Source organism: Equus quagga, chromosome 5 (assembly GCF_021613505.1).
Source record: "Equus quagga isolate Etosha38 chromosome 5, UCLA_HA_Equagga_1.0, whole genome shotgun sequence".
Lineage (NCBI taxonomy): Eukaryota > Metazoa > Chordata > Mammalia > Perissodactyla > Equidae > Equus > Equus quagga.
The window spans coordinates 6,581,893-6,595,509 of record NC_060271.1 but is presented as its reverse complement, the minus strand read 5'-3'; the positions used below and the strand labels follow the sequence as shown (position 1 = coordinate 6,595,509).

Below are 13,617 nucleotides of genomic sequence, written 5' to 3'. Positions count from 1 at the left end.
ATTTTATTTTTTCCTTTTTCTCCCCAAAGCCCCCCAGTACGTAGTTGTATATGCTTCGTTGTGGGTCCTTCTAGTTGTGGCATGTGGGACGCTGCCTCAGCGTGGTTTGATGAGTAGTGCCATGTCCACGCCCAGGATTTGAACCCACGAAACCCTGGGCCGCCTGCAGCGGAGCACACGAACTTAACCACTCGGCCACGGAGCTAGCCTCTTGATGTAATTTTTATTGGGATTGCATTGACTCTGCAGATCAAGTTGGGAAAAACTGATATCTTGACAATATCGAGTCTTCCTATTTGTGAATACGGAATCTGTCTCCATTTATTTAGTTATTCTTTCATTTTTTTTTCAGAGCTTTATAGTTTTCCTCTTAGATCTTGTACACATTTTTTGTTAGATTTATATCTAAGTATTTTGATGTTTTGGGGTGCTAATGTAAACGGTAATGTGTTTTTAATTTCAAATTCCTCTTTTCATTGTTGGTATATAGGAAAGTGATTGACTTTTGTATTATTTCCCTTTCTTGTCTTGTTGCATTAGCAAGGACTTCGAGTACAACGTTTAAAAGGAGTGGTGAGAGGAGATATCCTTGCCTTATACCATTATCCCTTGGTATCTGTGGGAGATTATTTACTAGATCCCCTCGCAGATACTGAAATCCAAGGATGCTCAAGTCCCTTAGATAAGATGGCATAGTATTTGCATCCACTGTATAATGTAAGTCATCTCTAGATTACTTATAATACCTAATACAATGTAAATGCTATGTGAAAAGTTGTTATACTGTATTGTTTAGGGAATAATGACGAGAAAAAAGTCTGTACATGTTCAGTACAGACATAGCCAGTGTTGGCCTTTTCATCCATAGTTGGTTGAGTCCACAGAGGCAGAAGATGCAGACACAGAGGGTTGACGGTACCTGATCTTAGTGGGAAAGCTTTAAGTTTCTCACGCTTGGATATGGTATTAACTGTAGATTCTTTTATAGATAGTCTTTATCAAGTTGAGGGAGTTCCCCTCTATTTGTAGTTTACTGAGAATTTTTATTATGATCAGGTATTGGATTCGTCAAATGCTGTGGGGCTTTTTTGCATCTATTGATCTGTGATTTTTTTTTTTTAAAGATTTTATTTTATTTTTCCTTTTTCTCCCCAAAGCCTCCAGGTACATAGCTGTGTATTCTTAGTTGTGGGTCCTTCTAATTGTGGTATGTAGGACACCGCCTCAGCGTGGCTCGATGAGCGGTGCCATGTCCACGCCCAGGATTCGAACTGGCACTAACTTAACCACTCAGCCACGGGGCCGGCCCCTTCATCTGTGATTTTTGATGTGATGGATTACATTAATTGATTTTTGAATGTTGGACCAGCCTTGCACACTTGGGATAAATCCCAGTTGGTCGTGGTGTATAATTCTTTTTCTACATTGTTAAATTAGATTTGCTAATATTTTGTTGAGGATTTTTACATCTGTGCTTATGAGAGAGATTGGTCTGTAGTTTTCTTTTGTAATATCTGTGTGGTTTTGGTGTTGGTGTAATGCTGGCCTCAAAGAATGAGTTAGGAAGTATTCTCTCTGCTTCTATCTTCTGAAAGAAATTGTAGAGAATTGCTATAATTTCTTCCTTAAGTATTTGGTAGAATTCACTAGTGAACTCATCTGGACCTGGTGCTTTCTGTTTTGGAAGATTATTAATTATTGATTAAATTTATCTATTAAGCCCATTCAGATAATTATTTCTTCTTATGTGAGTTTTGGTAGATTGTGTCTTTCTAGGAGTTGGTCCATTTCATCAACGATATCAAATATGTGGGCGTCAAGCTGTTCTTGGTATTCCTTTCATGTCCATGGGATCTGTAGTGATGTCCTCTCTTTCATTTCTGATATTAGTAATTTGTCTCCTTTCTTCTTAGTTAGCCTGGCTTAAAGGCTTAGTGATTTTATTGATCTTTTCAAAGAACCAGCTTTTGTTTTTGTTGGCTTTTCTCAATTGATTTCAGATTTTCAATTTCATTGATTTCTTCTTTCTTTTTTCTTTTTTGAGGAAGATTAGCCCTGAGCTAACATCCACCCCCAATCCTCCTCTTTTTGTTGAGGAAGATTGACCCTGAGCTAACCTCTGTGGCCATCTTCCTTTATTTTATGTGTGGGACGCCTCCACAGCATGGCTTGATAAGTGGTGCATAGGTCCATACCTGGAATCTGAACTGGTGAACTGTGGGCTGCCAAAGCGGAGCGTGCAAACTTAACTGCTGCGTCACTGGGCCGGCCCCCTCTTCTGCTTACTTTTGATTTCATTTATGCTGGTTTTTCTACTTTCTTAAGGTAGAAATTTAGATTGTTGATTTTAGATCTTTATTTTCTAATATATGCATTTAGTGCTGTAACTTTCCCTCTAAGCACTGCTCTCACAAATTTCGATAAATTGTGTTTTCATTTTCATTTAGTTCAAAATATTTTAAGACTTTTCTTAAGATTCCTTCTTTGACTCCTGTTGTTTTAGAAGTGTTGTTTAATCTACATCTGTCTTGGAATTTTCCACTTACTTTATATTTTTTAAAGAAACTGTGGTTATTTGTTGTGTAGAGTTTCCCACAATGTGGATTTTGCCATTGTTTGTGCTGTAATTTTGACATGTTCCTTCTGATCCCTGTAACCCTGTAAACTGGAAGTTAGAGGTAGAGGTTTGATTAGTTCAGGTTTGACTTTTTTTTGGTAGTGCCCTTGACTTCCGTAAGGGGGTTAATAAAGTCTGGTTGTCTGGTTGGTTTTATGATTTTGGTGGCCATAGATGACCATTGCCTAGATTAATTAAATCATTAGGTGTCCTTGTAGGTTTGACTTTTGGTATTGATTACCCTAGGCCTTCCTGGCTTAGAGTACTTTTTCTTTCTTGTATTCTTGGTTACTCTTCCACAATTTCCTTTGTATTCTTCTATTTCTCTGTATGCACCTTAAATGTTTCATGTTCTTTAAGGTTCCATCACCCTTCTCACTTTGTACACTCCCTGGGTAATTTTCTTTGGTTTAGCTACCACTTGTATTCTGATTCTGGAGAGTTCTCAGCTCAGGACTTTATTCTTAGCTCCAGAACCACTATCTAGGATGCCTCCTGGGTGTCCTCTAACTCTTCTCTGGGCTGCTGAGTCATCATATTCTTCTAGTTTTCTTTCTACCTCAGTGGCTGCTGCTTATCTGTCTCCTTATCCAGCTCCCCTTGAAATGCAGTGCAGATTAAAGGTTAGGAGCTCTGACTCTGGTGCTAGACTCTTTGGGTTTGTACACTGTCATGGCTAGTAGGTAAGTTTCCTTGGGCCAGTTACTTAACTCCTTATGCCTCGTCTCATCTGTAAAGTGTGACTAATAATACTACCTATCTCATTGGATTTTACGAGGATTTAGAGAGTTAATATATCTAAAATGTTTAGAATATTCAGTAACTGTTAGTTGTTATCATGACTACTCCTCATTCTACTATCTGACCTTAAATGTAGATGCTTTCAGTGCTTGGTCCTTCCTCCTTTACTTGTTACAGGTCATTCCTTCCCATGGTTTTGAATACTGTCTGTGCCGTTTAATTCCAAATGTTTGTGCTGCATTGTAGACTTAAAATATATAGTATCTAGTAGACCTTGGCTGATCTTGTGGGGTGTCCTGAAGGTAGAATAACTACTCCCATCTGTGTTGAGTTGAGGTGTGAGGGCTGGATTTTTTTTTTTTTTCTTTCTTTTTTAAGATTGGCACCTGAGCTGACAACTGTGGCCAATCTTTTTTTTTTTTTTTTTCCGCCTTATCTCCCCAGATCCCCCCTGGTACATAGTTGTGTATCTTAATTGCAGGTCCTTCTAGTTGTGGCATATGGGACACCGCCTCATCGTGGCCTGACAAGCGGTGCTGTGTCCGCGCCCAGGATCCGAACCAGTGAAACCCTGGGCTGCCAGAGCGGAGAACGCGAACTTAACCACTCGGCCATGGGGCTGGCCCCTGGATTTTTTTTTTTTTTTTAAAGATTGGCACCTAAGCTAACAACTGTTGCCAATCTTCTTTTTTTTTTTTCTTTCTTTTTTTTAGTTGCTTCTTCTCCCTAAATTCCCCCAGTACATAGTTGTATATTTTAGTTATGGGTCCTTCTAGTTGTGGCATGCGGTACGCCTCCTCAACATGGCCTGATGAGTGGTGCCATGTCCACGCCCAGGATCCGAAGCAGCGAAACCCTGGCCTGCCGAAGTGGAGCACATGAACTTAACCACTCGGCCATGGGGCCGGCCCCAGGGCTGGATCTTTATACTGCCCAACTCGGTCTTTGGATGCAGGTCTCCATGGGCAAGTGGTGTCACTTTGGGTGAGGCAACTCTTTTCAGCTGATATGGTCCCCATAGAGGATGGCTGTCATCTGGAGGCACTTCCCTCAGCTCAAGTAGTATGTCCTTTATTCCTAAAGGGGATCTGGGTGTCACATCACAGCACCCACTCTACTACCATTTCCCCCCATCTCCAAAATGGCTTGATCATCTACCTGATTGTTCAATGACTTAGGAGTCATTTTTCATTCTTCCTCCCTCTTCCCTTGATTCTGTTGAAACGTTTTCTACCTTCAAAATACTTAACTCAAACATTCTTTTCCTCCTAGTCCATCAGTGACACCTTTTTTCTTTCCTGTCACCTGGTCTCTCAAGTGGTTCACTTTTGCCCTTCACCAAAATCTGCTACACAGCAGAGAACAGTTCTCTTTTATCTTAATCAGATCTGGCCACTCTTCTGTCACTCTTCAAAGACGTCTCTTGTACTTAGGATAAAATGCCACTTACTTACCCTGGCCTGCAAGATCTGACTCTTGCCTCTGTCTCTAGGCTGTCAGCTGCGGGTATCCCCTCACCAGCTGTGTTCAGCCACACTGATTTTCTCTCATTTCACAGAAAAAGCCAAGCTGGTCCCCCATCAGGATTTTAGCTCTTCTCTCTATCTGGAATGACAGCTACCTTTGCCTTTCACATCTTTTAAGTGTAAACTTAAGTGTTAGCACCTCAAACCCAGAGAGAGACAGAAGATTCTTGTCCTCCTCCTCCCTTTTCCCATCCCTGTATTATGTTTTCATTTGTTTCCTTTAGAACACTTACTACATTTTTAACATTGGTAGCATTCTGCTTGTTCTGTATTCCCTTATATCTGTATTCTCCCTCTAGAGTGTAAGTAAACTCCATGATGGCAGGAGCCATGTCTGTGTCATTCACCATTCTTGGCATCTAGCATAGCACTTCGCATACAGTGAGCACTTGATGTTTGTTGAATAACTGTATAAGTGAATGCACTAAGTTCTTCCTCAAAGCCTGAGGTATGGGGGCTTCCTTCCTCCTGCTTTAGTAGCCCAGCCCGACTCAAAGTGGGCATCAGTTGATACACCTTTTCCCTCAGCCCTTTCCCCCAGTCTGTTTAGCCACATGTTCTGTCAGCCTTAGTTTAAATTTTCATCTCTCATCATTAAAATCATTAATAATCTCTTGCCCCATCTCACTCCCATCAAACACTATGCTAATTCCTTTATACTGTTACATATTTGGACTTTCTAAAAATATAGTTATGACCATTCATTTTTTGCTTAAAAATTTTGAGTCGTTCTCCATAGGGTAAAAGTCTGAGTTTCCTGGCTGTGTGTACAGGCCCCATCTGCCCTCTAGCTTTCCCTCCACTCATTTCCAGCCATGCCTCACTTGTACACTGGGTTCCAATAGTGCTGGTCTACTTAGGGTTGTTTCCACTAATCTGCTGTCACGTGCCTCCATGTCTTTGACATGTTCTTCCACCCTTCACCTTCCCCCTGCAAACTGATAGTCTTCAGAACCTTCCCCAAGGTTAATCTCATCTGTACTAATTGAGTACCTGGTGTGTACAAATCACTGCTGCATGTAATGTACTATTGTAATCATTTATTTATGTAACCTGTCTTCCTAGACATAATTCCTAGTGAATTCCTTGTGGTCACAGGTGTTTAATTACCTTGTGTGCCCGTTACTTAACGTGGATCTCACACATAGAAGATGCATTTCTAAATCTTGCTCAGTGAAATCTAGTACAACCCACTTGTTTTAAAGATGAGAATGAGTCCTGGAGAGGTAAGTGACTTGTCATATATAGTAGTGTTATTTGCATATTATATATCTCGTACTTATTCATTTTCTTTTTTTTAATGCGAACAAGGTTACTATGGATAAAACCGAACTCTGGACTCAAACTGGCTTTGATTTCTGATTCTGTCACATAGTTTCACCTTGAGCAAGTTCCTTAACCTCTTTAAACTTCAGTTTCCTCAGCTATAAGATAGTAGTAATAATAGTTCAGTCATAGTATTATTGCAAAGAGTAATGAGATAATCTGAGTAAAGGGTTTAGAACAATGTGTGGCACGGAGTAAGCAGTAAACGCAGTCATTGTTGTTGTTAGCATCTGTCGTAGTTAATTGGCCACAGTGCCTCCTGGAAAAGGTGTGAGATTTAGTTGTTATTACAAGATGGTTTTGGTTCTCTTACAGGCAAGCTGACTGATAGAACAGCGAGCATTTTCCGGGGCAACCAAATGAAACTGAAGCTGGTCAATATTCAGAAAGCTAAAATCTCTGCAGCGGCATTCGTAAAAGCCTTCTGCCATCACAGACTCATTGAACTGGATGCTACTGCAGTGCACGCTGACCTCCCAATCCCAGACATCATAAGTGGACTCTGCGGCAATAGCTGGATCCAGCAAAACCTCCGGTGTCTCCTGTTGGACTCAGCAAGCATCCCTCGAGATTCACGATTGCTGTCCTTTGGTCAGCTCACTGGTCTGCGCATTTTAAGTGTTTTCAATGTTAGTTTTCATAGTGAAGACCTGGCTGATGTTTCTCAGCTACCAAAACTGGAAAGCTTGGATATCTCCAATACTCTAGTCACTAACATCTCTGCCCTCCTTACCTGTAAGGATCGACTCAAATCTCTCACAATGCACTATCTGAAATGCCTAACTATGACCAAATCACAAATTCTTGCAGTCATTAGAGAACTTAAATGTCTGCTTCACCTTGATATTTCTGATCACAGGCAACTCAAATCAGATCTGGCTTTTTATTTGCTACAGCAGAAGGATATTCTGCCTAATGTTGTGTCACTGGATATTTCGGGTGGCAGTTACATCACCGATGGAGCTGTAGAACTGTTTATACGGCAACGACCTGCGATGCAATTTGTGGGACTATTGGCTACGGATGCTGGTTATTCTGACTTCTTTACTACAAAGCAAGGCTTGAGGGTTTGTTCTTATCTGAAATGTTTGTTTCCTGTGTTCAGAATGTTGTTAAGCTTTTGTTGTATATCAGAATATGAGCTGTTAAGGTTACAAAGACAGATAAAAAGTCCTTAAGGAGCTTAACAATAATTATTGTGTAGCTACTGTGTGGTAGGTTGTGAAAATATAACCTTAAACAGGATACATTCCTGGCCTTGACGACTTCTAGTGTAGCTTGATAATGATAAGTACAGCCATTTATACATGGCCTCCTATGTGCCAGAGGCCATGTTGTGCACATGGTTTTCTACTTTAATCCTCCCATTTTACAGATGAGGATATGGGAGCTCAGGGAGGGTAAGCCACTTATCCATAATCATAGAACTAATTATTAAATGGTAGGGTCAGGACTTATACCCAAGTCTTTGTGACTCTAAAACTTGTGTTTTTTATCTCTATTAACAGCTAAATATAATTAATAAGGCAGATGATCAACATGGCTAACATCATTTTTGGTTAATGTATGACAAAATGTTTTAAGAAAAAGCCTTAAGAAAAGAATTTTGAGCATCACCAGAATAAATTTGTAGCCTCTTAGTGGTCCCTCTTTTTTTTTTCTTTGCTGAGGAAGATTCATCCTGAGCTAACATCTGTTGCCAATCTTCCTCCTTTTTTTTTAAGGAGAAATAGCCCTGAGCTAACATCTGTGCCAGTCTTCCTCTCTTTTGTATGTGGGACACCACCACAGCATGGCGACATGTGGTGTAGGTCTGCTTCTGGGATCTGAACCTGTGAACCCAGGCCACTGAAGTAGAACCAAACTTAACCACTAGGCCTTAGGGCTGGCCCATTGGTGCTATTTTTAAAGTAGCATATATTTAAATATTCTAGAATATTTCTTTTTTAAGACAGTGATTCTCTACTTTAGTTATACATTGTAGTCACTTTAGAAGTGTTAAAATATGCTGATACCTATGTCCGTCCCCCAGAGGTTCTGATTTAACTGGGCTGGGACTTGGCCTGGGCATCAGGATTTTAAAAACTCCCAGGTAATTCTAATGTGTAGTCGAGGTTAAGAACCACTGCTCTAAAAGAACCCTGTCTCTATAATTATACCATATGTAAGTCTTCCTAGAGCAAGAGAGTAAAGTGATTTGCAAGCATTACTTGTTTTTACATTTTATTCTTTTGCTTTGAAAACAGCGATTATATTTTAAAAGCCCTTTTAATTCCAGCATCTCTAATGAAGGTAGAAGCCATCAGTTACATCATTAGGCTTGACATAGAGACACAATTTGAACTTTCAGATTCAATATGTGTAGTAGAGAATTGTTTACCAGGAATGTACACCTGCGCCTATTTCAGATTAATAGCATTTAATGTCACATGAGCAAAAGACCACAGTGATTAAAAAAAAAAGACTTTAGCACAAACTCTTGGTATATACAATAATATGGGACAAGTGCTGGAGTATTCTTTAGAGGGATTATACATGTAGTTAAGATACTATCAAAGCAGGTACACCAAAAGAAAATGAGAAGTTTTGTTTCAGTAAACTTGGCCTAGTGTACATGTAAGTTTAGTTTCTTTTGAAATTTTAAAATTATGCATTATATAGTGTTGGATATTGTGGGGATGGAGAGGAGAGACCACAATCTTCCTAGTATTAAGAAACCATAAAGATTGGGGCTGGCCCCGTGGCCCAGTGGTTAAGTTTGTGCGCTCCGCTGCAGGTGGCCCGGTGTTTCGTCACTTCGAATCCTGGGTGCGGACATGGCACTACTCATCAAGCCACGCTGAGGCAGCGTCCCACATACCACAACTAGAAGGACCCACAAGGAAGACTATACAACTATGTACCGAGGGGCTTTGGGGAGAAAAAGGAAAAAAAATAAATCTTTAAAAAAAAAAAAAAAGAAACCGTAAAGATCTTAAACCAGCTTTATGTGGAGTGTAAGGGATGGTAAGCTTAAAAGGTGTGTTTCCAGAAACCTTTTATTTAATAGGAATATGTGTATATTTTCAAATCAGATGCAAAATATACTAAGTATTTTTATTCTTTGGGTTGATCAAAAATTTGCTTACATTAAAATGGATAAAATTGGGGCCTGGCCCCATGGCCGAGTGGTTAAGTTTGTGCACTCCACTTCTGCCTCTCAGGGTTTCGCCAGTTCAGATCCTGGGGGCAGACCTGGCACCTCTCATCAAGCCATGCTGAGGTGGCATCCCACATAGCACAACCAGAAAGACCTACAACTAGAATATACAATTATGTGCTGGGGGGCTTTGGGGAGAAAAAGAAGAAAAAAGAAGATTGGCAACAGATGTTAGCTCAGGTGCCAATCTTTAAAAAAAAAAAGTAAAATTAAATGTTAGTGAAAACCTTCAAACACAACCAATATAAGTTATTTCTTGCACCTCAATTTGGAATGGGTGACAATACCTTTTAAATGGGTGGAAAGGGCACCCACCATTAGTATTAAAAATAGCCATGCAACGTTTTTCATTTGCTAGGAAATCCTGTTGGTCCACTGGCGGGGTGTAGTGAGTATCCCTTATGAGGACTGTTTTTTAATGGCATCTGCAGGAAGCCATGGAGAAAGAGGGTGATGCAAACAGCTGTCTGGTCTTCTTGGTCTTGCTGTGGCTTATTCTTTGTTTCTCTTTCAGCCCTTTCATCTGGATGATCACAAAACTTTTTTAAACTCTAGAATATATCCATTGCTTAGATTCTTAACAATGTGTAGGTCCTTGGGCAATTGATCCACGTATAGTACTTAAAGAATTGCTTTGAAATGATTTTTAACTTGCAGATTACTAATTTTAAAAATTTTGCCACATTTGTTTTATCATATCCTCTGTCTACACACACACAAATTTTTTCTAAACCGTTTGAAAGTAGGTTGCATACATCATGCTCCTCTATACCTCTTAATACTTGAGTTTGTATTTCCTAAGAGCAAGAAATTCTCCTTAATGACCACAGTGCAGTTATCAAATTTCAGGAAATTTAACATTGATGCAATGCTTTTATATAATCTACTCTACATATTTCCAGTGTTGCTTATCCCAATAATGCCCTTTATAAAATATTTTTCCTTTTAGTCCAGGATCATTTTTGCTTTCAGTTGTCATGTCTCTTTATAATTTAACCTGGAAGAGTTCCTTAGTCCTTGTCTTTTGAGATGTTAATGTTTTTGAAGAAGACAGATCAGCTTTGTTTTGTTGGCTTTCTGGAAGAATGTTCATCGTTTTTGGTTTGTCTGCTGTTTCCTCATGATTACATTTAGGTTCTTCATCTCTGACTGGAATAACATATAAAGGATGTTGTGTCCTCCTTAAGATCACATTCTGCAGCATATGGTCGCCCTCATTAGCCATGTCACTATTCATCACGTGGTCACAGTGGTGTTCAGATACTAGATAAAATATCCAGATAGAAATAAAGTGTGATCTATATAGTATTGTATTGTTTCTATACTATATAGATGATATTTTTCCCTTGCACCTAATAAGCAGTATATAAGATAATTGAAGATTATGCACATATCCTGGTCCTCGTCAAACTTTCTGATCTAGATTTAGCATCCATTGACGATTCTTACCTGAACCAATCTCTTTTTTAAAAAGTTATTTTATTGAAATCATAACGGATTATAACGTTGTGTAGTTTTTAGGTGTTCATTATTATATATCAGTTTCCATATAGACTACACCATGCTCACCACCAATAGTCTAGTTTTTAGTGGTCAAAATACATATGTGCCCTTTTACCCCTTTCACCTGCCTCCCCCTTCCCCTTTCCCCTCTGGTAACTGCTAATCTGTTCTCTTTATCCATGTGTTTGTTTTTCTTCCACATATAAGTGAAATCATATGGTGTTTGTCTTTCTCTGTCTGGCTTATTTGGCTTAACTTAATACCCTCAAGGTCCATCCATGTTGTTGCAAATGGGACAATTTTGTCTTTTTTAATGGCTGAGTAGTATTCCATTGTACATATATACCACATCTTTATCCATTCATCTATTGGTGGGCGCTTGGGTTGCTCCCACATCTTGGCTATTCTGAATAATGCAGTGAGCATAGGGTTGCATAAGTCTCTTTGAATTGTTGATTTCAAGTTCTTTGGATAAATACCCAGTAGTGGGATAGCTGGATTGTATGGCATTTCTATTTTTAATTTTCTCAGAGATCTCCATATTGTTTTATGTAGTGGCTGCATCAGTTTGCCTTCCCACCAGCTGTGTATGAGGGTTCCCTTTTCTCCACATTCTTTCCAACATTTGTTAATTTTTTTTTATTAAAGATTTTATTTTTTTCCTTTTTCTCCCCAAAGCTCCCCGGTACATAGTTGTGTATTCTTCGTTGTGGGTCCTTCTAGTTGTGGCACATGGGACGCTGCCTCAGCATGGTTTGATGAGCAGTGCCATGTCCGCACCCAGGATTCAAACCAACGAAACACTGGGCTGCCTGCAGTGGGGTGCACAAGCTTAACCACTCGGCCATGGGGCCAGCCCCTCCAACATTTGTTAATTTTTATCTTCTTAATTATAGCCGTTCTGACTGGTGTAACATTAATATCTCATTGTAGTTTTGATTTGCAGTTCCCTAATAATTAGTGATGTTGAACATCTTTTCATGTGCCTGTTGGCCATCTGTATATCTTCTTTCAAAACATGTCCCTTCATGTCCTCTCCCTATTTTTTGATTGGGTTGTTTCTCTTTTTGTTGTTGAGGTGTATGAGTTCTTTATATATTTTGGAGATTAACCCCTTCTTAGATATATGATTTGTAAATATTTTCTCCCAGTTGGTGGCTTGTCTTTTCTTTTTGTTCATGATTTCCTTTGTCTCATAGAAGCTTTTTAGTCTGATGTAGTTCTATTTGTTTATTTTTTCTCTCGTTTCCCTTGCCTGAGTAGACATGGTATTTGAAAAGATGCTACTGAGACCAATGGCAAAGAGTGTACTACCTGTATTTTCTTCTAGGAGTTTTATGGTTTCAGGTCTTACATTCAAGTGTTTGATCCATTTTGAGTTAATTTTTGTGTATGGTGTAAGATAATGGTCTACTTTCATTCTTTTGCATGTGGCTGTCCAGTTTTCCCAACAACATTTATTGAAGAGACATTCCTTTCTCCATTGTATGTTCTTGGCTCATTTGTCTGAGATTTGCTGTCCATAGATGTGTGGTTTTATTTCTGGGCTCTTGATTCTGTTCCATTGATCTGTGTGTCTGTTTTTGTACCAGTACCATGCTGTTTTAATTGCTGTAGCTTTGTAGTATATTTTGAAGTCCAGGATTGTGATGCCTCCAGCATTATTCTTTTTTCTTCGGATTGCTTAAGCTAGTCAGGGTCCTTTTTCATTCCATATAAATTTTAGAATTCTTTGTTCTATTTGTGTGAAGAATGTTACTGGGATTCTGACTGGGATTGCATTGAATCTGTAGATTGCTTTAGGAAGTATGGACATTTTAACTATGTTTATTCTTCCAATCCTTGAGCATGGAATGTCTTTCCATTTGTTTATGTCTTCTTCAGTTTCTTTCAATAATGTCTTATATTTTTATTGTCATATTAGTTTTCAGTGTGGCTGAGTTTCTTGCTAGATGTTTTATTCTTTTTGCTGCAGTTGTAAATGGGATTTTATTCTCGACTTCTCTTTCTGCTAGTTCGTTATTAGTGTATAGAAATGCAGCTGATTTTTGTGTATTGACTTTGTACCCTGCAACTTTACTGTATTTATTATAAAAGTTTTTTGGTGGATTTTTTTTGGATTTTCTATATGTAAAATCATGTCATCCACAAATAGAGACAATTTTCCTTCCTTTACAATTTGGATGACTTTTATTCCTTTTTTTTGCCAAATTGCTCTGGCTGGGACTTCTAATACTATGTTGACTAAGAGTGGCAAAAGAGGACATCTTTGTCTTGTTCTTGATCTTGGAAGGATAACCTTCAGTGTTTCACTGCTGTGTATGAAGCGAGCTATGGGTTTGTCATATAAGACCTTTATTATGTTTAGATACATTCCTTCTTTTTTAGTCATACATAGATGTTGAGCCTTGTTAAATGCTTTTTCTGCATCTATTGAGATGATCATATGATTTTTAATTTTTATTGAGTTTATGATAGGTTACAACCTTGTGAAATTTCAGTTGTACATTCTTTGTCAGTCATGTTGTAGGTGGACCGCTTCACCATTTGTGCCCACCCCTCAACCCCCATTTCCCCTGGTAGCCACTAATCTGTTCTCTTTGTTTACATGTTTAACTTCCACATGTGAATGAAGTCATACAGAGATTGTCTCTCTGTCTGGTTTATTTCACTTAACGTAATTCCCTCAAGGTCCATCCATGTTG

The 13,617-nt window shown here is 38.9% G+C and overlaps 1 protein-coding gene across 1 annotated transcript in view; it reads left to right on the top strand.

Moving 5' to 3' along the window:
* The window catches only part of ZYG11A (zyg-11 family member A, cell cycle regulator), a 74,631-nt gene that overhangs the window by 24,785 nt on the left and 36,229 nt on the right, over positions 1 to 13,617 (top strand). The window contains exon 3 of the mRNA XM_046660451.1: positions 6,526 to 7,277. Within this exon, the coding sequence (XP_046516407.1) occupies positions 6,526 to 7,277 (752 nt within the window). The remainder of the gene's footprint in view (positions 1 to 6,525; positions 7,278 to 13,617) is intronic.